The sequence below is a fragment of the Sinocyclocheilus grahami genome, unplaced genomic scaffold (genome assembly GCF_001515645.1).
Source record: "Sinocyclocheilus grahami isolate Dianchi unplaced genomic scaffold, SAMN03320097.WGS_v1.1 scaffold66.1, whole genome shotgun sequence".
NCBI lineage: Eukaryota > Metazoa > Chordata > Actinopteri > Cypriniformes > Cyprinidae > Sinocyclocheilus > Sinocyclocheilus grahami.
The window spans coordinates 1,150,247-1,174,337 of NW_015505245.1; the positions used below are offsets into that span (position 1 = coordinate 1,150,247).

Below are 24,091 nucleotides of genomic sequence, written 5' to 3' on the forward strand. Positions count from 1 at the left end.
GTATTGCTTACATTGATTTGAATATAATATTTTTTTTCTGGAGAATTATATCATCACCATTTATAACAATTCACTGAACAGCAAAAATGAAACACGTAAATATAGTAGCTTAATAAACGAGTAACAATAATCAGCTGTACACGCACCTGACATTGTAGCACCGTATGCTACCTTTCTTGTCACAATGTAATGGTATTTCTGCGACTTAAATTGTCAACTTTTTTCACTTACGTCAAAATATGACTGTCAATTTGACACATTTGGTCGCCTGGTCCTATACATCCGCAGTTTTCTTTTATTGTTGTTCTTTCGGCTTCCACGGTCTTTTCTTTTATCGCCTCCCACTTTCACAAACTTTTAACTGACTTTTTCCTAAGCCCCGCCTTAAAACGCTACTGACCAATCCTGTTGCCAGACAAGCGCTTGCGGTTTTTTCTGTTTACATACGTTTAAAGGCGGCTTAACTGATATTTTCCAAAAACACGTGATAAAACGTTAGTCGAGATATTTTTTTTGTGACAAAAAGTAACCAGAAAGGATTTTTTCCCCTTGAGAAGTACATGCTGTCGATTGTCGACACCTATATTTACTCCAAGGTAAATTATATTACTCATTTAATTACTCTTAGTTTGATGAATTAGGTCATTGTAGTTTCAGTAATTAAAGTTATAATTAAACGTTAGGAGGATTTGCCTACTTACACATATATTTACCTACATTTGCTTAAATAGTTTCTCTATTTAAATCCCTTTTTATTGTAATGCAATACTTTGTTTTATCTACTTGAGCCGTTAGAGGGCGTAGGGAGCTAGTATGGCTAGTACGAGTACAGTCGTTCAGACCGTCTTAATCTTCATTTTATTAAGAATTTAACATCAGTAGTTGTTATAACAACAACCTACTATTTTGCAGGAAATTTAAAGACGTTGGACAGCATTTGCTCTGTAAGGACAAAGAACATAGTGGCATGTGATGATAAATCATCAAGCCCTGGTGAGATTTTGACCCAACAGTTTTCCCTCACTCACCTCACTTTATGCAATTCTTACTTCTTGAAATGTATGTACACCAGATGCTAATATCTTTAATATTTCATGCCTATGTTCGTGGTTTATATGGGGAGTATTAACTGAATTCAGAAATAAAACTCATGTCCAGTGTACAGATTCATTAAATGAACTCCAAAAATGAAAGAAAAAAACATGCATCAGTTGTGCAAATTATTGTGCTACTGATGTCTACATCTTAGGCTCCAGTTAAATAAAGCCCACTGTTTCACTTTATTTTGGTTTGCAAAGTTTCCCCTTCCCCAAAGAAGTTCAGTGTTTTAAAGTGAAAGTGAGTGCATGGATTCAGTTAGCAGTTCAGATATTCAAGCCTCCCACTACGGAAGCCTCTGCATACCTTACGAGATACAATGGCCCTGTTGTGTCCTACAGGACTACCACCTTCACCACCTACCACCTTTAGTATTTGAGTGCACACTGCAGCAAAAGAGTGGTTCTCCTTAGTTGAAGCTCCACAAAAAAAGTTCTGCTTTTAGATAATTGTAAACATTTAAAAACAAATATGTTCACAGCAACACCTCTCTCAGCATTCAAGTCAAAAGGAATCGTCTGCTTGCAGATTATACTATACTCGACAGCTCGGATGACCAATCATTTCAACAGATGTGGAGTTTGGAGCATCAACCAACACAATGAGTCTTGATCTGGACATTCACCAATGGATCATTTGGATTATCAGTGGAATAATGCATAATGCACATCATCTGGGAGTGCAACAATTTAAAGACTTTTTTTGTCATTGCAAGTACCTCAAGGCTGCACCAGGTTAGTAGACGCAAGCTTCAGAACATGCAGTTTTTCCTAACATATGCTAACTTTAAATTACTTTGCTCAAAGGATGTCTTGTTCAGTAGAGTTTGCTTAGTGGTATAAAAAACTACTTTTGTAACAACAGCATGGAAAAAAAAAACACCAAAAAGTATCAGACATTTCTGAGATTTTCTTTAATCTTTCCTTTTAGTCAAAACAACTGTAACAGGTGCAAGCTGTGCTTCATTCAAGTCCATTGGGCAGTCAGGGATGAGTCAAGATCACTTCTGACAAAACATAAGGTCGACCACTTAACATGCTTTATTTCAGCATTCAAAATAATTAAAAACATCTCAAATTATTATACATATACAAAATAGGTACAGATCCTCTTGTTTTAACCCCCCTATGGTGTGCTTCTCTCATCATTTTAGGACTTTTCTATTTGATTGCCTGTTTTACACTTTTTTAAAAAAAACCTGGGTGAAAACAAAAATTCTGAAGGATGGGAAAGAAGTGGGGATGTAGCTGGAAGCAACTGGACAACATTGGGGGGATGTTTTGTAAAGAAACCAAAAGGCAACAACCAAAAAGTGTCAAAAGTGTTTGGAAAATAAAAACAGACTCCACCTGCTTATTCTACACTTGAAAAGACTGCGTGCATCACAGCTACAGTACTGCTTCTTAACAAAAGCTCTGCTGTCTGGCTCTTAGCTTACACTTCAGAAAGAGAGGCATCTGTTACAACTGGGCAGCAAGATATTAGGATTTCTTTAGCACCAAAGGCCCTGTGAGCAAAAGCAAGGAACAATACATTACTTTTAGAAAAAGCAAAACTCTAGAATTTCTTGCTGACAGGACCTCATGAGGAAATAGCACCTTTACAGCTGTCACTTGATCCTTTAACCATACTTCTGCCAAGTAAAATCCTGACCTGGTGTTGGTCAACACTGGGAATTGCAGGTTTCTTTTTTGAGGTAGCCATTAGACATCAAAACAAAGTTGAACCCCTGTCTCTACTAGATGTACTTTGTGTGACTCTTGAGGGGAACGTTGGCATTCCGCACCCGGTGGTCCTAATGGGTATAACACAAAGACACTTAAATGTCATTTTACAGATTTATTTAACACCTGAACATGGTACAAAGCATTTGGTTTTGCTCTTTCATTGTCCTTCCTCAGTGGTTGAAAAAAAAGTCACTTGCATCAATGATGTTTCTTTAAACTCCAGGGGGATTTTACACTTTATAAGTATATATTATTTTCTTGTTGCCAGTGAAACAAATGAGTCTTCTAAGGTATCCTCAGTGTGGGTGGTGACAAAATAGTGGTCCAAAAAAAGCCTGATAACACACAACCACTGTCTTCTGAAGCGCAGGTCTAAGCAAGTGGACCATTTGGACAGCCAAATTGAATTCTAGGGTTTGATTTTAATGCATAGAAAAGATTTTAGAGAGATGATTGCTAGAAAAAAACACACACGCACACAAACAATCTCAAGTCCAGATTTCTTTTTTACAAGAAGCAGACTGGGCCAACTTCAATGCCAAATTCCTGATTAGGTGCACCAACGTCCATAGGGGCGATGTCAATAATAGGCAGACGGGATGTTTTTGTTGTTTTGTAGTCGATGACTGTCTTGCCCCACGCACCGGTGTGTGACTGAAGAGATGTAAAGAAGGAAAACAGGGATAGAATTAGAGCCTATACAAAACCATTCCTTACGTTGCTATAATAGCAAACATTTACGTTGATAAATTAGTAATCGCTTTTTCCCTTGAATTAATATCTTTCTGCTTTTATTCTCATATGGAAGTTAATTCAGATACAAGCTACTGCTAAATGAATAATCACATTGAAGTCATGCTTTGATAATAACTGTCATTTTAACAGTTTATCTTGTTTTAGCTCCCACATTCAAATGAACTGTACTGTTGTTGTATTAAGACTGTGTGATGGTCACATCAAGAAAAGATAAAGATGGAGATCTCACCGTGCAACCATCCTCAGTGACACTGTATGTGAAGCGGCTGTTGCCCTCTGCTCTGATCTCGATCTCATTGGAGCCCTGCAGCAGAAGAGCCTTCTTCAGGTTGCCAGAAGCCTGGTCCATGTATGCAATGCTGTTCTTGCAGTGGTATGTGATATTCTGGGAGGCCTCAGTGGACATGAGGCGCAGGAAGGTGAGCTGAATGTTGACATCCTCAGGCTTAGAGCCCTCGCTGCCATACTCGAACTGTAGGTTTTGAGAGGAAAGCACGAGAAAATCAGCAAATATAATAAATAGACATATGGGGACAAAACATGTTATACTTTTTGGCCTAGTTGACATCCTCACCTGGAAGCCATCGGTCATGGCCTCTCCGAACCAGACGTGCTTCTTCTCCTTGATGTTCTTGCTTGTGTACCAGTTCTTCTTGGGAATGGAGGACTCAGCTGCGTAGACGCAGGTCTCGCCAGTTTCCATGTTGCAGTAGACCTTGATGGCATCCTGGTTGCAGCCCTGGTCAGGGTCAATCCAGTACTCGCCTGTGTTTTATTTTTGAGAGGAACAGGATTAATCTAGGCATGGCAATGCAGGGTGAGAAATGTAAAATGCCTTCGAATTTAGGAATTTTAAATTGTCATGCATTGGAGAAAGGGAACGTACCACTCTTCCAGTCTGGGTGGCACATCTTCAGGTCACGGCAAGTGCGTGCAGGATTCTTCTTGGTGCCATCTGGGCTGATGATGCTCTCAATCTGTTGGCTCAGAGACTTGAGGGTGGTGTCAACTTCGAGGTCACGGTCGCGCATCACATTGGCATCGTCGGCACGGTATGAGCGGAAGGGATCAGGGGCCTTCTCCTGTGGCTGGGCAATGAAGCCGATATCAAATCCACCACCAGAGGGTCCAGGAGGTCCAGGGAGTCCGGGAAGTCCAGGAGGTCCCTATACCACAGAGTAAACCAAATATGGTGGGGTTAAAGTGTATATTTGGTTTTCTGGATTCACTGTGATGTAGAAAAGGAAAGAATCACCCACAGATGGTCCAATTTCTCCACTGCGACCACGGGGTCCAGGAGGTCCAATGGGTCCAGGAAGTCCGCTCATACCATCCTTACCAGTGGCTCCAGCAGATCCAGCAGGGCCCTATTAATACAAAAACAAAAACATCCAAAACCAATCAGAATGATCTCCGAAACACACTCAGGCCACTGTGTATATGCTTCAAATTCTTGATCAAAGCAGAGAAATGATGGAAGTACAAATATGCAGCAAAATGTATGTTATAATAATTACTATAATAATAATACATACTCTAGGTCCAGCGGCTCCAGAAGATCCAGCAGGTCCAGGCTCTCCAGAGGGTCCCTAGGGACAAGAATAAAAAAAAATTAAAAACAGTATTCAAGCTACAGATATTATATTCGAGATTTATAGAGTCACTTACAGAAGGTCCTGGGGGTCCCTGCATTCCTGTAAATCCTCTGTGTCCCTTCATGCCTCTCTCACCAGCCTCACCAGTCTCACCCTTGTCTCCACGAGCTCCAGAGGGTCCCTGGATAAAGACATTACACCTCAGATGACAATACAGTGTGTATCACAGATGGAGCTACACATAGACTCTGGTTATGCAATTATTTTGAGGTTTGAGTCGGGACTTACAGCGGGTCCACGGGGACCAGCAGGGCCAGCAGCACCGGCAGGACCAGCAGGACCCTAAGAAGAAGAAAAAAACAGATGAGTTACAATACTCCCATGCTTTTTAAGCCATCAACAGTTCATTTCCTTATTAGAGATGGGACACTTACAGACTCTCCACGATCACCAGTCTTTCCAGCAGGGCCAATGGGTCCGGGAGAACCAGAAGGTCCAGGAGCACCGGGGGTGCCAGCAGTGCCAGTCTCACCACGGTCACCCTATTTTGGGAGCACAACAGGGACAGAATCTCAGTCACAAAGCCTAATGTGTGGTGTAGGAGTTTGACTTGTATGGGAAACTATGAACACTGCAGCTCACCTTGGGGCCAGAAGCACCATCACGTCCAGCAGAGCCCTCATTACCTGGAGTACCCTAATGTAAAGCAAATTACATAATGTCACCATGGCAGGATGATATTTATGGTTTCATTTATGTAGGTAAGTATTGGTATATAGGTGTACATCCTCACCTCACGACCAGGCTCACCAGGAGATCCAGCCAATCCAGGGGGTCCCATGGGTCCAGGAGGTCCACGCTCACCAGAGGGACCAGATGGTCCTTGTTTGCCAGGCTCTCCCTAAATGGCATGATGAAGACAATAATGAAAGCTGATTGATGCTTAAGATCCATCAAGATAAACACTTGAAAGTAGATACTAGCTGAATAAAACAAACATAGCCCATGATTGTATGGAAATACATGAGATATTTGTGTGCTGTGGAGGAATTCTTGTGTTCAATTGAGACATCAGAGAGAGTAAAACAAGAGAGCCAGAATACTCACAGATGGGCCGGCGAGACCAGGGAAACCACGCTCGCCTCTCTGGCCAGGGAGACCAACAATACCACGCTGACCACCAATACCTTGAGGTCCAGGGATACCAGCAGAGCCCTGTAAGAAAAGTATTAGTGGAATATTAGTGATTTTAAATAGGAGGTACATCACAGACAATATCTGTATTTCCTTATGCCTTTATTAGACAGTGTGTGTTTTTATAACTAGAAATTGTTACAGCTAAATATCTACCAATCTATACTAACATGGACATCAGACATGGACAGGAAGATAGAGGATGAATTGTATTTCCCTCTAGCAGAGAATGAACTATGACAACCAGTTGTGCTAACAAGCACACAGTGGTCTTAGAATTGGACTCTACTAATAATCAATTAAATAACTACCACTGGTGGTAGACAGAAAACTCACAGTTGAAGAACAATTATTCAAGTTATAAATTGGATGTAAGATAACTATGAAAATTAAGACTAAAGCACATAAAACAAAACAAATCCATAAATTAAGAGAGAAAAAAAATATCCAAATCTTTTTTAAACCATCTTGTCTTTTTTGGTGCGGATGACTTGTGAAGAAGAAACTGAGAGGCCAGTAATAAGGAGATACAGAGTTTACTGATCACTATGCAAAAAGAACTATAGTAAAGCATGTCTGCAGTTTGCCAACAGGCATCGCATTTGGCCAGTTGCGATGTTGGAAAAGATTTTGAGGTCAGATGAGACCAAAGGCAATATGTTGTGCATATATAACACTGCCAGCGTGAGGATTTGAGAGAACTGGTTAAGACATCCTAATAATTTTGCAAGACACTGCATTTGATTCCTAAATACTCTGGTTATGGTCATGTATTTGACAAGGCCAGAAGATAAAGCAATGATGTTATTGATTGGCAGGAAAGACTTACGGAAGGACCCTCAGCTCCAGGATTTCCTTTCTCACCAGGGGCACCAGGTGGTCCAGCAGCACCAACTTCACCAGTGCGCCCAGCAGGTCCAGTCTCACCACGGTTACCTTTCTGGCCCTCTTTACCAGGGACTCCAGAAGGTCCTGGGGGTCCAGCGTTTCCCTAATACAAGAAGCAATTAGAGAACCATTGTTAATTACGGAAGAGGATCACTGTTACTACTTTGATGTATTAATTAGTACTATCTATATCAGTGTTGTAGAGATTCTTACAGCAGAGCCGGGAGGTCCAACTCGGCCAGCAGCACCAGGGAAGCCAGTAGCACCCTTAACAAAAATGTAAAAATGGATTAGCTCAATTGTAATATGTCATTTACAAGTGTCTTAATGTAATTTTTAATTCTGGCAAGTACAAACAGAACACCCAAAAATATCAAATTAAGGAAGTCATACTCACTGGAGGACCAGCAGTACCACGGGCACCCTTGGATCCAGTAGCACCAACAGGACCCTGTATAGCACAAATCATTTTGATTAATAATGTGCGTGTCAACATTAGTAAACAAACTATGACTACGTGGGTCAAATGTTATAAACCTAAAAGAGCACAAGTCTGTTTTGGGTGAGAAGATTATCTCAGAAGATGATCACACCTGAGGTCCGGGGGCACCAGTCGCTCCGGCAGGTCCTGGAGCACCAGCATCACCCTTTGCACCATTGTCTCCAGACTCTCCCTTAGCACCAGGCAGACCATCGGCACCCTGTTGGACAGAAATTAGATGTTTGAAATAAGAACTGTCCTGTAATAGTTAAACATTTTATAAGGATATATATACTAGAGTTTGTTACTCACAGGAGGTCCAGCAAATCCAGCGGGTCCAGAAGGACCAGTCTCTCCACGCTCACCCTATTTGTAATTGAAGAAAAGGTGATGCTATCAGATAATTTTAATGGTCAATTTTATGTAGCATATGTGTCTATCTAAAAGTCAAGCATTATACTTACAGGTGGTCCACGGGCACCATTAGGTCCAACAAGTCCAGGAGCACCAGTCTCTCCCTATGTTAAAATACAAATTATAGAACCATGGTTGAATATGTTCTTCAACTTTGTGAGATCGATACATTATGGATATATGGAATCTAGCTCAAAAGACACTCGCCTTGTCACCAGGAGCTCCAGCAGGTCCAGGAGGTCCAATTGGTCCGGTCATACCACGGATGCCATCTTTACCAAGGGCACCATCAACACCCTTGGCACCTTGGTCACCCTGGGATAAGAGATTATCATGAGTTTTGAGAGTTTGCATTATTCAGTTCAGTTGCTCAGTTTGCTGTGCATTAGTACTGATTTTTTTTGTCATGAAAGTTCAGAAAAGTGCATCATTAGTACTCACTCTGTCACCCTTAAGACCTGGCAGACCAGCAGCACCACGATCGCCAGGCATTCCTTGAAGTCCGGGAGGACCCTGAGAGCCAGGGGCACCTGGGGCACCAGCATCACCCTAAGGAAGCCAGAAAAGGTCATCTTAATGTTAATACATATTCATCAGTACTGTGCTATCGTACACTTCAGGAGTTTGATTCACATTGAAGAGTATCCTTCAGATTTTGCTTAGCCAATCGCTGTAAATGTGTGGTATAACATCAAGGACAGGTGAGACTCACCTTGGCACCATCGTTACCAGCTGCACCAGGAGAACCACGGGCACCAGCAGGACCAGCAGAGCCAGGGGCACCACGCTCACCAGGGAATCCTCTGTCACCCTGGGTAGAAAGTACAGAGAGGTACCTTCAGTTCTTGTCCATCTAATATATCTAGAACTACAGTCAGCTTTATGGACTATATGCCATTTGGCGATCATGCTGTAGATACTCACTCTGGATCCAGCAGGTCCAGAAGCTCCAGCCTCTCCAGGAAGACCCTGTAATACACCAAAGAACGCAAATTAGTATTGTATCACCAGGCCTTTTATTTCTAATGAGGGTTTCTGAGGGACTTAATTACTGTCGCCCATAGCCCAAACTCCATGCTTAAATGTCCTTTAAGCGTAAGTATCCTTGCAAGCATTGATCCCCATAAATCCCTTCTAATTATTTTATAAAAAACTAAAAGTTCACAGCCTTAAGTTTATACAAAATAAACGGCAGTTTCATATCAACACACTGGCTAGCAACTTACCTGCTCACCAGATTTGCCAGGCTCACCAGTAGCACCCTGAGGTCCTGACAGACCCTGTCATTCAGATACACAACAAAGAGATGAGCACACCAATGTAAATGCCTATAACAAAAATATCGTGCTTTGGGTTGAGTAAGATGAGAAACTCACTCACCTGGAATCCAGGAGGACCAGCAGGTCCCTGTTCACCTCTCTCACCAGCAGGCCCCTATTCATAAAAAAATATCATGAGGCACTATAGCCAAAGTGGTTCATTAGAGTAACTATATTTCAATGTTATAGAGAGCATTCTTATAATGTAGTAGATTGAAGCTGAAGATGTATTTTAATGCTGGCCAATATATAAACATTTTGAAACAGTTTGTATGATGGATTAGCAGGAACGCTGTTTTAAATGAGACTCAAATAACATTAAATGACAAGAAACCATATGGCAAATGCCTCATGGGATCCTGAAGTGCTACTTACAGCAGGTCCAGAGGCACCAGGGGCACCAACATCACCATCCTTACCGGGAGCACCCTATAGTTCAATACAAAACACAATAGAATAAGCAACGTACTTCAACACTATGAACCAAACAAGCTTGACTGAGGTGTGGAAAACAAAGGCTATAGCTACTTACAGTGGCACCAATAGCACCCATCACACCTCTCTCACCGGGTTTGCCAGCCTCACCCTGTACAGGGGCAGAAGTAAACATCAAATTTAGAAAGTGTTTAGTAACAATTACACATTGAATCTGACCTCAAAAGTTTCTTTTACATAGAAAAGAAACTATCAAGGCCTGATTGTCTGCAATTTGGCTATACAGTGAGCATATTGACTTTTTAAAGAGAATAAGGATCACTCACAGCACCACCCTTAGGTCCAGGGAATCCCATGACACCAGGCTGACCTCTGGCTCCAACGGGGCCAGGTGGTCCAGGGCGGCCATCTTGTCCAGGAGCACCCTGTCAAAAATGAAACAACAAGACCTGTGAGTTTGATCCTTACCCACCCTGTATGAATCTCTGGGTATGCAGTGTGTGCATTTTTGACTGTGCTGTAATTAAACATCTCAGCAAGAGTTTTCATGGATATTATTTTGTACAGTATGGGAATAGAGTGAATGTGGAGCTGATGGTTTGTTGTGATATTATGGAGAATTGTGTGGGCACTCACAGAAGATCCGGTCTTTCCATCAGGTCCAGGGCTGCCAGGGCTACCAGTCATACCCTGTTATGAAAATTAAGATAGAGGGGGTCAAACAGTACTCACTGGCATATTAATACACAAACAATACAACCAAACGACGTATAGCATTCCTGCTGATATCAGCATTCTCACCTTGGATCCTGGCATACCAGGTTCACCATTGCGACCAGGCTCACCAGTGGCACCTTTAGGTCCAACAACTCCAGGGCCTCCACGCTCACCAGTGGCACCCTGTTATTAAGATCAGGGAGTGTTGCATTTATCATGATCACTATTTACCATTGGTGAAATATGGGGTATGAATACGATAATACCCTAAACAGATTTTGCACAAATGTTCTGCTTAATTGCTAACTTAAAAAGAATGTTTTATATCTTTTGTAGACTCACCTTAGGACCTGAAGATCCATCAGCACCAGGGAAACCACGACCACCAGGAGCACCCTGCACAAAGAGGTGTGTAACTGTTATGGTCAGGGCCACTTTTAAGGTTCTTACAAACTGAGAGGTTTGATGTGGGTACATACACGTTCACCAGGGGGTCCGCGGGTACCGGCAGAACCTGGCTCACCACGAGCTCCTCTCTTGCCTTCCTCACCAGGGGGGCCAGGGGGACCCTGAACTCCTTGGGCACCCTGGGTAAGCACACAGAAATAGAAGATAGTTAGAAATGATTGTAAAAGTCAACAGCAGACTTGCTTTATGAAAAATCAGTACTAGGGAAATGATTTTTTTTTTGCAAAGCTGTAGAATGTTTTACCAAAATTTGCATGATAAGATTGATAAGTGAAGTTTATACTTACAGCCTCTCCCTTAGCACCAGCCTCTCCTTTGGCACCAGAGGCACCGAACTCACCCTGTAAATCGAACAAAAATAGTCAAGAAGAAATAGGCAGAATGGCCTTTTCTTTAAAAAAACAAAAAAGTAAATGTGTAAAATAATTCATATTTTGTGTAAAAAATGTAGCTCATGATCTGAGAAGAAATGGACACTTACAGTGTTACCCTTAGGGCCAGGGGCACCAGCAGCTCCAGCAGCCCCAGAAGGACCACGTGGTCCAGGGAAACCAGGAGCACCAGCAATACCAGGAGCGCCCTGCAGGTGGCAGCAGAGAGAAACAAATATGTGGCTGTTAATTTACTAACACCAATGTTCTAATTCAGGAAGAGGAAATATTTTGACCTAAATATGAACTTTTATCAAGAAGAAGAGCATTTGTTGATAAAGATTAAGACAATACTTACAGGAGCACCCTTAAGACCAGGGGCACCATCAGCTCCATTGTTACCCTACAGCAGAAGGAATGCAAAATGGACAAGGTGGTCAACTGAAGTGTGCAAATAATTGAAATTTAAGACTTAAGATTAAAACATTTAGATAATGTAATATATAAAAAGATTCACTCACAGCGGGTCCAGCAGCACCAGCAGGTCCAGGGTTACCAGGCTCACCACGGGTTCCCTGGGGTCCCTCTGCACCACGAGTTCCCTGAGCACCAACCTCTCCCTGGAGAAAGCAAAGTGTAAGAGTGAGATGGGTCAACATAACACCTATGAAGTGCCACAAGGGTCATCTCAACCCTCAATGTAAATGCAGTGTTGTGTATTTCTATGATGCGCACCTTGGTCACCCTGGGATAAGAGATTATCATGAGTTTTGAGAGTTTGCATTATTCAGTTCAGTTGCTCAGTTTGCTGTGCATTAGTACTGATTTTTTTTGTCATGAAAGTTCAGAAAAGTGCATCATTAGTACTCACTCTGTCACCCTTAAGACCTGGCAGACCAGCAGCACCACGATCGCCAGGCATTCCTTGAAGTCCGGGAGGACCCTGAGAGCCAGGGGCACCTGGGGCACCAGCATCACCCTAAGGAAGCCAGAAAAGGTCATCTTAATGTTAATACATATTCATCAGTACTGTGCTATCGTACACTTCAGGAGTTTGATTCACATTGAAGAGTATCCTTCAGATTTTGCTTAGCCAATCGCTGTAAATGTGTGGTATAACATCAAGGACAGGTGAGACTCACCTTGGCACCATCGTTACCAGCTGCACCAGGAGAACCACGGGCACCAGCAGGACCAGCAGAGCCAGGGGCACCACGCTCACCAGGGAATCCTCTGTCACCCTGGGTAGAAAGTACAGAGAGGTACCTTCAGTTCTTGTCCATCTAATATATCTAGAACTACAGTCAGCTTTATGGACTATATGCCATTTGGCGATCATGCTGTAGATACTCACTCTGGATCCAGCAGGTCCAGAAGCTCCAGCCTCTCCAGGAAGACCCTGTAATACACCAAAGAACGCAAATTAGTATTGTATCACCAGGCCTTTTATTTCTAATGAGGGTTTCTGAGGGACTTAATTACTGTCGCCCATAGCCCAAACTCCATGCTTAAATGTCCTTTAAGCGTAAGTATCCTTGCAAGCATTGATCCCCATAAATCCCTTCTAATTATTTTATAAAAAACTAAAAGTTCACAGCCTTAAGTTTATACAAAATAAACGGCAGTTTCATATCAACACACTGGCTAGCAACTTACCTGCTCACCAGATTTGCCAGGCTCACCAGTAGCACCCTGAGGTCCTGACAGACCCTGTCATTCAGATACACAACAAAGAGATGAGCACACCAATGTAAATGCCTATAACAAAAATATCGTGCTTTGGGTTGAGTAAGATGAGAAACTCACTCACCTGGAATCCAGGAGGACCAGCAGGTCCCTGTTCACCTCTCTCACCAGCAGGCCCCTATTCATAAAAAAATATCATGAGGCACTATAGCCAAAGTGGTTCATTAGAGTAACTATATTTCAATGTTATAGAGAGCATTCTTATAATGTAGTAGATTGAAGCTGAAGATGTATTTTAATGCTGGCCAATATATAAACATTTTGAAACAGTTTGTATGATGGATTAGCAGGAACGCTGTTTTAAATGAGACTCAAATAACATTAAATGACAAGAAACCATATGGCAAATGCCTCATGGGATCCTGAAGTGCTACTTACAGCAGGTCCAGAGGCACCAGGGGCACCAACATCACCATCCTTACCGGGAGCACCCTATAGTTCAATACAAAACACAATAGAATAAGCAACGTACTTCAACACTATGAACCAAACAAGCTTGACTGAGGTGTGGAAAACAAAGGCTATAGCTACTTACAGTGGCACCAATAGCACCCATCACACCTCTCTCACCGGGTTTGCCAGCCTCACCCTGTACAGGGGCAGAAGTAAACATCAAATTTAGAAAGTGTTTAGTAACAATTACACATTGAATCTGACCTCAAAAGTTTCTTTTACATAGAAAAGAAACTATCAAGGCCTGATTGTCTGCAATTTGGCTATACAGTGAGCATATTGACTTTTTAAAGAGAATAAGGATCACTCACAGCACCACCCTTAGGTCCAGGGAATCCCATGACACCAGGCTGACCTCTGGCTCCAACGGGGCCAGGTGGTCCAGGGCGGCCATCTTGTCCAGGAGCACCCTGTCAAAAATGAAACAACAAGACCTGTGAGTTTGATCCTTACCCACCCTGTATGAATCTCTGGGTATGCAGTGTGTGCATTTTTGACTGTGCTGTAATTAAACATCTCAGCAAGAGTTTTCATGGATATTATTTTGTACAGTATGGGAATAGAGTGAATGTGGAGCTGATGGTTTGTTGTGATATTATGGAGAATTGTGTGGGCACTCACAGAAGATCCGGTCTTTCCATCAGGTCCAGGGCTGCCAGGGCTACCAGTCATACCCTGTTATGAAAATTAAGATAGAGGGGGTCAAACAGTACTCACTGGCATATTAATACACAAACAATACAACCAAACGACGTATAGCATTCCTGCTGATATCAGCATTCTCACCTTGGATCCTGGCATACCAGGTTCACCATTGCGACCAGGCTCACCAGTGGCACCTTTAGGTCCAACAACTCCAGGGCCTCCACGCTCACCAGTGGCACCCTGTTATTAAGATCAGGGAGTGTTGCATTTATCATGATCACTATTTACCATTGGTGAAATATGGGGTATGAATACGATAATACCCTAAACAGATTTTGCACAAATGTTCTGCTTAATTGCTAACTTAAAAAGAATGTTTTATATCTTTTGTAGACTCACCTTAGGACCTGAAGATCCATCAGCACCAGGGAAACCACGACCACCAGGAGCACCCTGCACAAAGAGGTGTGTAACTGTTATGGTCAGGGCCACTTTTAAGGTTCTTACAAACTGAGAGGTTTGATGTGGGTACATACACGTTCACCAGGGGATCCGCGTACACCGGCAGAACCGGGCTCACCACGAGCTCCTCTCTTGCCTTCCTCACCAGGGGGGCCAGGGGGACCCTGAACTCCTTGGGCACCCTGGGTAAGCACACAGAAATAGAAGATAGTTAGAAATGATTGTAAAAGTCAACAGCAGACTTGCTTTATGAAAAATCAGTACTAGGGAAATGATTTTTTTTTTGCAAAGCTGTAGAATGTTTTACCAAAATTTGCATGATAAGATTGATAAGTGAAGTTTATACTTACAGCCTCTCCCTTAGCACCAGCCTCTCCTTTGGCACCAGAGGCACCGAACTCACCCTGTAAATCGAACAAAAATAGTCAAGAAGAAATAGGCAGAATGGCCTTTTCTTTAAAAAAACAAAAAAGTAAATGTGTAAAATAATTCATATTTTGTGTAAAAAATGTAGCTCATGATCTGAGAAGAAATGGACACTTACAGTGTTACCCTTAGGGCCAGGGGCACCAGCAGCTCCAGCAGCCCCAGAAGGACCACGTGGTCCAGGGAAACCAGGAGCACCAGCAATACCAGGAGCGCCCTGCAGGTGGCAGCAGAGAGAAACAAATATGTGGCTGTTAATTTACTAACACCAATGTTCTAATTCAGGAAGAGGAAATATTTTGACCTAAATATGAACTTTTATCAAGAAGAAGAGCATTTGTTGATAAAGATTAAGACAATACTTACAGGAGCACCCTTAAGACCAGGGGCACCATCAGCTCCATTGTTACCCTACAGCAGAAGGAATGCAAAATGGACAAGGTGGTCAACTGAAGTGTGCAAATAATTGAAATTTAAGACTTAAGATTAAAACATTTAGATAATGTAATATATAAAAAGATTCACTCACAGCGGGTCCAGCAGCACCAGCAGGTCCAGGATTACCAGGCTCACCACGGGCTCCCTGGGGTCCCTCTGCACCACGAGTTCCCTGAGCACCAACCTCTCCCTGGAGAAAGCAAAGTGTAAGAGTGAGATGGGTCAACATAACACCTATGAAGTGCCACAAGGGTCATCTCAACCCTCAATGTAAATGCAGTGTTGTGTATTTCTATGATGCTAGAGGAGAAGTTTGTTTGTCAGCTTTGACCTACTAACACATTTACTAGGCATTAATTATTGGCCTACATAATTGAGATGACTGACAGCTGCCAAGAACATCTGGCTCCATCAGCCCAATTACAGTACCACCTTGTGGTACTCTAGCTCCTGTTTGGTTTGATTTGGAATTTGAACGTGTAATCATGAGAACAAATGAGAGTATTTTTTTTACCTTAGATCCAGGGCCACCAGGGAACCCTGGGGGACCAGCAGGGCCAGTTGGGCCCTAAAAATAGAGAGAGAAAATAAATGATAGTTAGCTTAAGTTATCCTTTTTACTCATATTTCATTACTCATATTTAAAAAAAAAAAGAAAAAAAAAGGCTACTTACAGGAGGACCAGCAGCTCCGGCGGCACCATCGTTACCACGAGCACCCTGAAAAATTGAGAAATCATTATTATTTGGAACTTATTCATTATTAATATTAATCTGTGCACTGCAGAGGACAGGATTTAGGCAAATGCTGTGTTTTATGTTTGAGGGATGATCTCAACCCATTTAAAATGATTCAAAAAGCGCAGTATGTCTTTCCAGAATGATGTTAAGCTATCATGAAATGCTCAATATACATGTCTGTCCTTTGTTTGCAAAGTACACAGTCGCATCTAAAAATAACATATAATACTGCGACATAAGTCATATATTGCAACATTAGTAAAGTTTATGCTTATAAGGTTACTTACAGCAGCACCAGGAGGACCAGAGCGGCCTCTCTCGCCAGGCAGACCACGAGGACCCTGGGAAACAGTGTTACATTAGAAAAGAACTACAAATGTACAGTATGGGACAATTCATGAAATTTCTTACCATAGCTCCAGGAGTTCCGTTCTCACCAGGGGCACCAGGCTCACCCTAATGGGTAAAGCAGCATGTTAAGTGGTCTGCTTACTTTGAACTTCAGGTTTAAAGTGTGATATTGATTTTAATTCTGATTTCACCTTAGGTCCAGCAGGGCCAGTATCTCCCTTAGCTCCATCTAGACCGCTGAATCCCTGAGGTGCAGAGGATGCACATAAAGATTTGAGTAATGTGGACATAAGTTGATATTCATCAAGCAAGAGGAATCACTTCCTAGATAACTCACTCTGTGTCCCTTGATGCCTGGAAGTCCAGGGGTTCCGGGGAATCCACGAGCACCCTAGATAGAATAAGAAAGATGTTACAACCAATTCTCTTTCTCATACACTACAATGCTACTGACTAATAGAATGCAATTATAAGAAATCCTGTTAAGAGTCCTTTTGGCAACACTCACCTGTGCGCCAGAGGGTCCGCGCTCACCAGGGCGACCGGGTTTGCCAGACTCACCCTACAGAGTCAGAGAAAAACAGATGAGAAAAGAGAAACAAACTGAATGAAAATAATGAGGCATTGTTTAAACCCTAAAGTCTTTTTAGACTGAATTATGAGAAATGTTTGCTATTTCACTGTCACGGTTTCCTAATGTCTCTTTATCCGTTTCTGTTTGACATTGATAAATACAATGCTTGGTTTCCTGAAATCTTAGTTGAAGCATTTTACAGCACTATAATTGAAGTAAACTAATAAAGTTTTTGTCTTTTAAAATCTCCTTATATCTTCTTAAACTAAAATGTTGTGGTTGTGTAGATAACTTACATCCTCTCCATTCTTTCCAGGGGGACCAGCTGAACCACGGGGACCCATTGGACCCTAAACCAGGAAAGCAGCAGAAAAAAAATCTAGGTTAGGAAAAAACATTTGTGTCCATGTGAGTGTATTTATGTGTTTCACATTGTGGCGGCATGAGTGAGTCACACTTTGGCGGTGTGAATTATCCAGAAGAAAAAAAAGTGAAATATCGACTAAAATGACTTTTTGCTTGCCAGTAAGAGACCTCTGTTATATATATGCACAGACTGGAAGTCATGCATCCACTCAGTGGGGAAAAAAAATCTAGGTGGCTGAAGATTCATGAACCCTGTACCCTTTTGACCACATTTGACCCAAATGAGTCAAACTGGAGTCACATATGTAAGTATGTGAGAGTAATATTCATTTGGGTACATGTAAGCAAGGGTTTCTAGGGTTTAACTGCTAACTCTTCTTAAAAAGTCAGTAGAGGACATACAATCAGGTTTTTTGTTATTTATGCTATTTGCTAAGAAAAAGCTGTGTGTTGATGAGTGCAGAGGTGATTTGTTTAGATACTCACAGGAGAACCAGCCTCACCAGGCTCACCAGGGGGACCAGTAAATCCTTGGGGTCCCTGTAGAGGAGGACAAAGGGCACAAATTATAAGAGGCACAAGCCTAAGGAACACAGTGCTATTAAATGTTAAAATAAGCCTTGAGGAAATAGGTAGTAGCTCATTTTGACTTCCTGGGTGGATCTAATCCCGGGTTGCAAATAGCAGTCATAAAATCAGTAATGAATTTGAAAATAATACATTTTTGAAAATGGGTTTTAAGAAAAATGCTACAACTGTACTGTGTATATTTATCTCCAACTGCATGGTGTATATTTGTCTTACAATATTATCTTGTTTTTAGCTTTATTTAAGCTAAAATAAGCTACAAATCCAATATGCAGCTGGTTTAAAATATGTGTTTAAATTTTCTGTTTGGGAGTACTCACAGCAGATCCAGGAGTTCCAGGGAGTCCACGGGGGCCCATAGGTCCCTGTAAAAAAAGAGGCAAAGGAGATACTGTAAGTTAGCCTGACAAAGTAGTAACTGATATATATATATATATATATATATATATATATATATATATATGTGTGTGTGTGTGTGTGTGTGTGTATGTATTCATGGGACATTTTGTTTAAAGTTACATGCTACAGACCTTCATATGCCTGTATGCCATAGATTAAAAATATACTAAGCATGTGTTTGTAGTTCAGCAGCTGATATGATGCTGTCTGTTAATAAAGAGCTGAACGGTGATTATATAGAGAGACAAAGAAGTGTATATGCATCTATTGAACTTATATTTGCATCACTCAGAGATTTGCAGGACGCATGTGTACTCTATGTGCATGCATGTATAGGCATGTGTATGTTAGCATATGTTCATTTTTACCATGGGGCCTGGGACGGCCATTGCTCCTCCGGATTTCTCATCAAATCCACCAGACATCTGAGGAGAAAAGTTCTGTGGAGGGACAAGGAGAAAAAGCAAATACCTTGTCAGTCAAAAGATGAGAGGAGAGGCCCTCAGAAAAATCTCTGCTCATCTCAGCATAGGACAGGAAGAAACTTAACTGAACTTATCTCATGCTCAGGCTTATCTTGAGCTTAATCACAAGCTTTGCATGCCTGAGTGCATCTGTGGCTATTGCCCTGAGGGTGCTGTCCACTTAAATGGTGCTGAAATGTGTCAGCCCTGTGACCTATAGGTCTTTTAAATGTGATCTGATTTCAAATGATGGCCTAGAACAAATCCTGAAATGTTGCACTTGGCCTAAAGGCACTTCTAAGTTACACCTTTCACCTCTCTGTTGGAGAAAACTAGTATTTTCCCTCTTTAGGGTGAGATACTTACTCCACCAAGTCCAGGAGGTCCAGGGGGGCCTGGGGGCCCAGGAAGACCAGGCTGTCCAGGGATTCCGTCATTGCCGGGAGGGCCAGGAAGACCCTGAGATCAAGGGAAAGGAAAATTAGGATTTAAGTGAATGAGGCAGATGCAACACTATGGTACAGACAGGTTTGTACACTCAGAGCAGTTCACATCAAAGCCTTTACAGTTCAAAATGATGCACCACATCTATAGGTCAGTTTTTTGTAGAGGTATAATTAGCGCAAAGTGGTGGGCTGATATATAATTCTGTTGTCTTTTTATATTAAATACAGATTAAAACATCTCTCGCATCACAAGTGTACAAAGCACCACAAATACCATAAAATAAGACAAAATAAGCCAGCAGCATCTTCATGTAGCAAGTAATATTTTTGTAATTTTTTTTTGTTATGAAAACATGTCAGAATTAATGCATATCAGTAATGCTGCTGAACTTTCTGTGTTATTACATTTGTTTTAGTACTTATGAGTTTTGCCTCAATTTACATTTGTCTGTGTGTGTGTGTGTGTGTATATATAACAAAATATATATGGATATATGTATAATTCTATTTAATTTAATAATACATATTTAACATGATTAATATATATAATGAAAATTATTATGTATATATATATATACACACACACACACACACACAAATATAAAAATCAAGAAATCCAACTAAAGATCAGGTAAGCTATAAAAACTAATTTATAAGTAACTTATAAGGAAAATAACATGTAAAGTTTTATTCAGATGGTTGACTGCTGATTTAAATGAATGTTTTTTGTTCTCCAAGAACTTCAAGATGTTCAGCAACTAAACAAAACCCTTTATTAAGCAATAAACAAATGCATAAAAATAGGGAAATAGAAACCTACCCTTTCACCCTTATCACCAGCAGGGCCTCTTGGTCCCTAAGAGAGAATAATGAACACAAAAGCATTTATAAGGATTTGTTTTCCCAGAAAGGTAGCAAAATAACTAGCTTCAAATGAGTTCAAATGAGGCCTTGAGTATGGTATGCTCATTCATATAGGCCATTTATAAAGATCCTTCTATGAAACAATGAACTGAAAACTTATTTGAAGAAATATAAGCAGATAAAGGTAAAACAACATTTACCTCAACACTGGGCTCCAGGAATTCTATGAAATTGAGGAAAAATGAAAACAAAAATTAAAACCATATAAAAATAGAAAATAATCAGATGCCTCTTTTGGTTTGTAAACGTTTAGCACTAAAATGATAACAATTGAGTCTGTGGTTTTCCCCAATTAGATTTGAGGCACCTGATTTAGGCCTACTAGAGCAAAACCACAAATTAATCCAGTGAGTGACCATAAGGCCAGAAGCTTGAAGATCACATTTAAAAATCCAATGGGGAGTGAAAGTTGTGGCTCCATATGCATTTTCCCCCTGACATTTTAAATGAAGGGATGTGGGGTGGTTCTGTTTGCCCAAGGTAAGAAAAATCGGGGCGTCGTACCGTCTGGGCAGACGGGGCAGCACTCGTCGTGGGGAATCACTGGGTTGGAGCAGTCGGTTGTGTCCTCGCAGATCACCTCGTCGCACATAACGGTGCCGCTGTCGCACACGCAGATTTGGCATGGCTCTGGTTTCCAAACGTCCCTGTCATTGTAGACCTGGCCGTCCAATGTGCAGCTGCCGCCTGTGCCTACGGGAATAACGAGTGAAATAGTTGCATGAGCATGAAAGCAGAAATAGTATTTGAGTATGTCATAGAATACAAGATGCTCATGTCTAATGTAGGTCCGTTTGTTTCTTGTTTGCGGACGTATGCATGAAGTTAAATCGGTGACGGAAGGTGGGAAATGCTTATAAGGCACTTTTTTGTCGTCTATAAATAATGCCAAAATCTCTTCAATCTCACAAGGGACTGGTTTGGTGTTCTATCTGCTGAAATGAGGCCATCTTTTGAGAATCTTGTTTTGTAAACATTTCCCGTAGACGTGGGAACAGATTCTTCTCGAGTAAACGCACACCTTGACTTCTGCTTGAAATGTTTGGTTTGAAATTCACCCCTAGGTGGCGCAGTGCCGTTATGCCAAGATTGCATTATTCAGAGGAAAAGGCTTGAGTGAAAATGTCCACGTCCACGTCTGCTGAAGCTGACCGTCCATCATGATGTAATTGAAAACTGTCGGCTTGGCAACGACTAACGTTTTCCTTCAGTGGAAAGTCTGCAGGGTCCGCATGTGTTTTCAATCATCATAACAGAGGGGGGAAAAGTGAAAGGCATGGGGTGGGGGTAATGGGGGGGTTGTCAAAATAGGATGTCATTGCATATTTAACCACCAAGTGGCGCTGTGAGACTGCTTGAAATACTTGAGCTCTTCAACAGGTAAAATTACGGGTCTGGAATATTAATTAAAAGTAAACCTTACATTTAAACTAGGTGCATGTCTCAAGTAGTCTGGTTTTAATTTAGTTAGCAGACTTAACTATCCAGTTTGGAAACGTGCTCATCCAAGAATGAGATCATCGCGCTCTCGCTCTTTTTTTGGTTTGGGGAAAACTTTTTTAATCGATGTCGCCCATATCCATATTTGTTTTTTCTTTTGTTGGAATTGCACATTTTTATTCTAAGTTGCTTGTCCCCCCCCCCCAACTGGCCAATTATATCACTAGTAAATTACTTAAATCTGAACTTTTTCCCTTAAAGTTTTAAGTTCTACATTTTATATCAGTTCATTTTTCCATTTAAAAGAAGTACTAGGCACGTTATGGACTATTTGCTCTCTCTGTCTGCTTTTCTCTTTTAGCAGCTGTTGAGGATAACAAATTGCGCGTGGAGGAGAGTCTCCAAACCTGTGCCAACTTGTCTCCAAAGGCTCGCGCATGCAGAGCGTGAAAAGGCCCAGTGGGTCTAATGCACATCCAGACTGAACAACTCTCTTCTCCCATTCCAGGGGAAAACAAAATCTATGCTTAAGGCTACAGGAAAACGCTTGTATAACTAGTTCAGTCCTGAGAGAATCATTTATCTCTACAGCATCACAGAATAGCCTCACTGCTTCACATGTGCACAAACCAACCTCCAGCAAAAGCTTGAAAAGTTGTAGAAAATTATACTTACGATCGTCCTCGCCTTGTCCTCTTGCCAAAAGCACCGTTGCGCTGAGCAACAGCGCCAACCGAATATCCACAAAGCTGAACATGTCTAAATATTAGACATGTAGACTCTTTGAGGCGAGGGAAGTTCTTTTTTTCCTTTAGACTCCAATCATACACGGTAGGGTCCGGTCTTCTGTGACTCCAATCCAGACCCCAGCAGAAACTCCCTACTGCCTAAACCAACTCTAGGTCCTGGCTTTTATACCCCAAACTTTCTGGGAGGCGCCGGGAGCAGCAGATATCTCAAGCATGTTCACGTTTAATAGAATAGCGTCCCTCCTTCACCGGACAGGGGGGCTGTCTTCACAACGTTTTCAGAGCGAACATCTAAAGAAACCTGATTTCTTAATAAAAAGGTGAGGGTTTGCTCTCAAAACTTCTTTTTGGTGAAGCTATAGGTTGTGTGTCAAGGTGACCACCTGTATTGTGGGCATATCTCCGGACTTTTGTTTCAATCTTGAATTCTGGAAAGACCTCTCGACCCAACGACTTGCTTTCTTCAAACGAGGATTTGGAGATGAGGACGACACAGTGCTTTCTGAACTAAACTTGTTATCGTTTCGTTTTCTTTTTTAGACTTTGTATACCGACGGAATCCAGTTTTTTTTTTTTTTTAAATATGCCATAACATACTTTGAAGGTCATGTTTCATTAGTGGATTTCTGCAGCCAATTACTGAACATCTATCTATCTATGTATCTTGTATTAAATAACGTTAAAAGTTATGTATCTTGTATTAAATAACGTTAAAAGGTATGTAGCCTATGTATTGTTTTGACAAATTAGGTTTATAATTATTATTCGCACTTTTTGAAATTATTAGCCAAATATTTCGCATTTGTTCTATAAAAAAGTAGTTGTGTTTGGTGAATATTTGAAACGTATAGGCCTTCAGGATGGGCACACTTTTATCTTATCACAATTATTTCTGTCATTTATAGGCCCACTGGATTGCATAGTTTTTCAGTTTCACGAGTTTCAACTTATCGATAATTAAATTCTACATGATCGAACCAACCCATGCACTTATAACTGCAGGCTGTCACCGTGGCATCATTTCGAATTTACTTAAAACTTCAAGGCAGCAATTAAACTTCATTTTAGTGGGCTTATTTTTGTTACAGTGAAAGAAGCCACTTTGTAATATTAATAGAACAGAGAAAAACACAAATATGGCCTCGCTCAGACTATAAAAACGGAAAACGCTTTTAAAGGTGCACATCCTTAATACGCGGCACGCACGAGCCATAAAAAGTGATTTGGCTTGTGAGCGGCTGCAGCTGGAGCACCTCTGGAGCACCTCTGGAGCTGGCCAATCAGAGCTTACGCTCCCCCCTTTTCATCTTCATAGCAGCGTCTCATCCAAGAGCTGCGTCTGCCTCCTTATTCCGTTCAGAATAATGCAGATGAAAGGAGTCTAGAGAGAAAGGGAGGGAGGGAGAGAGAGAGAGAG

The 24,091-nt window shown here is 41.5% G+C and overlaps 1 protein-coding gene across 4 annotated transcripts; it reads right to left on the reverse strand.

Annotated features, from left to right (window-relative positions):
* Positions 1-2,115: 2,115 nt before the first annotated feature.
* On the reverse strand, positions 2,116-22,829 carry col1a1a (collagen, type I, alpha 1a). 4 transcript variants are annotated; one of them, XM_016271890.1, is made up of 51 exons: positions 22,601-22,829; positions 20,990-21,178; positions 20,626-20,648; positions 20,382-20,417; positions 19,482-19,574; positions 19,020-19,091; positions 18,573-18,617; positions 18,151-18,204; positions 17,595-17,648; positions 17,233-17,286; positions 17,062-17,115; positions 16,916-16,969; positions 16,785-16,829; positions 16,661-16,714; positions 16,308-16,352; positions 16,148-16,201; positions 11,985-12,083; positions 11,822-11,866; positions 11,574-11,672; positions 11,380-11,433; positions 11,104-11,211; positions 10,967-11,020; positions 10,709-10,807; positions 10,544-10,597; positions 10,234-10,332; positions 10,005-10,058; positions 9,848-9,901; positions 9,534-9,587; positions 9,380-9,433; positions 9,078-9,122; positions 8,866-8,964; positions 8,595-8,702; positions 8,361-8,468; positions 8,204-8,257; positions 8,052-8,105; positions 7,852-7,959; positions 7,656-7,709; positions 7,472-7,525; positions 7,200-7,361; positions 6,284-6,391; positions 5,970-6,077; positions 5,819-5,872; positions 5,611-5,718; positions 5,465-5,518; positions 5,250-5,357; positions 5,117-5,170; positions 4,841-4,948; positions 4,468-4,747; positions 4,156-4,346; positions 3,811-4,053; positions 2,116-3,479 (listed from the first exon to the last, which is right to left on the reverse strand). In XM_016271890.1, exons 1-51 carry the CDS (start codon positions 22,680-22,682, stop codon positions 3,333-3,335), a joined length of 4,344 nt encoding a protein of 1,447 aa, XP_016127376.1. In that variant the 5' UTR covers positions 22,683-22,829; the 3' UTR covers positions 2,116-3,332. The 4 variants fall into 4 exon arrangements, with proteins under 4 accessions (XP_016127376.1, XP_016127375.1, XP_016127378.1 ...); XM_016271889.1 differs by lacking the exons at positions 8,595-8,702; positions 8,866-8,964; positions 9,078-9,122; ... (11 more) ...; positions 11,822-11,866; positions 11,985-12,083 and adding exons at positions 12,335-12,442; positions 12,606-12,704; positions 12,818-12,862; ... (11 more) ...; positions 15,562-15,606; positions 15,725-15,823; XM_016271892.1 differs by lacking the exons at positions 8,595-8,702; positions 8,866-8,964; positions 9,078-9,122; ... (11 more) ...; positions 11,822-11,866; positions 11,985-12,083 and adding exons at positions 12,335-12,442; positions 12,606-12,704; positions 12,818-12,862; ... (11 more) ...; positions 15,562-15,606; positions 15,725-15,823 and having other exon boundaries at positions 20,626-20,649; positions 20,986-21,178; positions 22,601-22,683.
* Between the last annotated feature and the right edge of the window lie 1,262 nt (positions 22,830-24,091).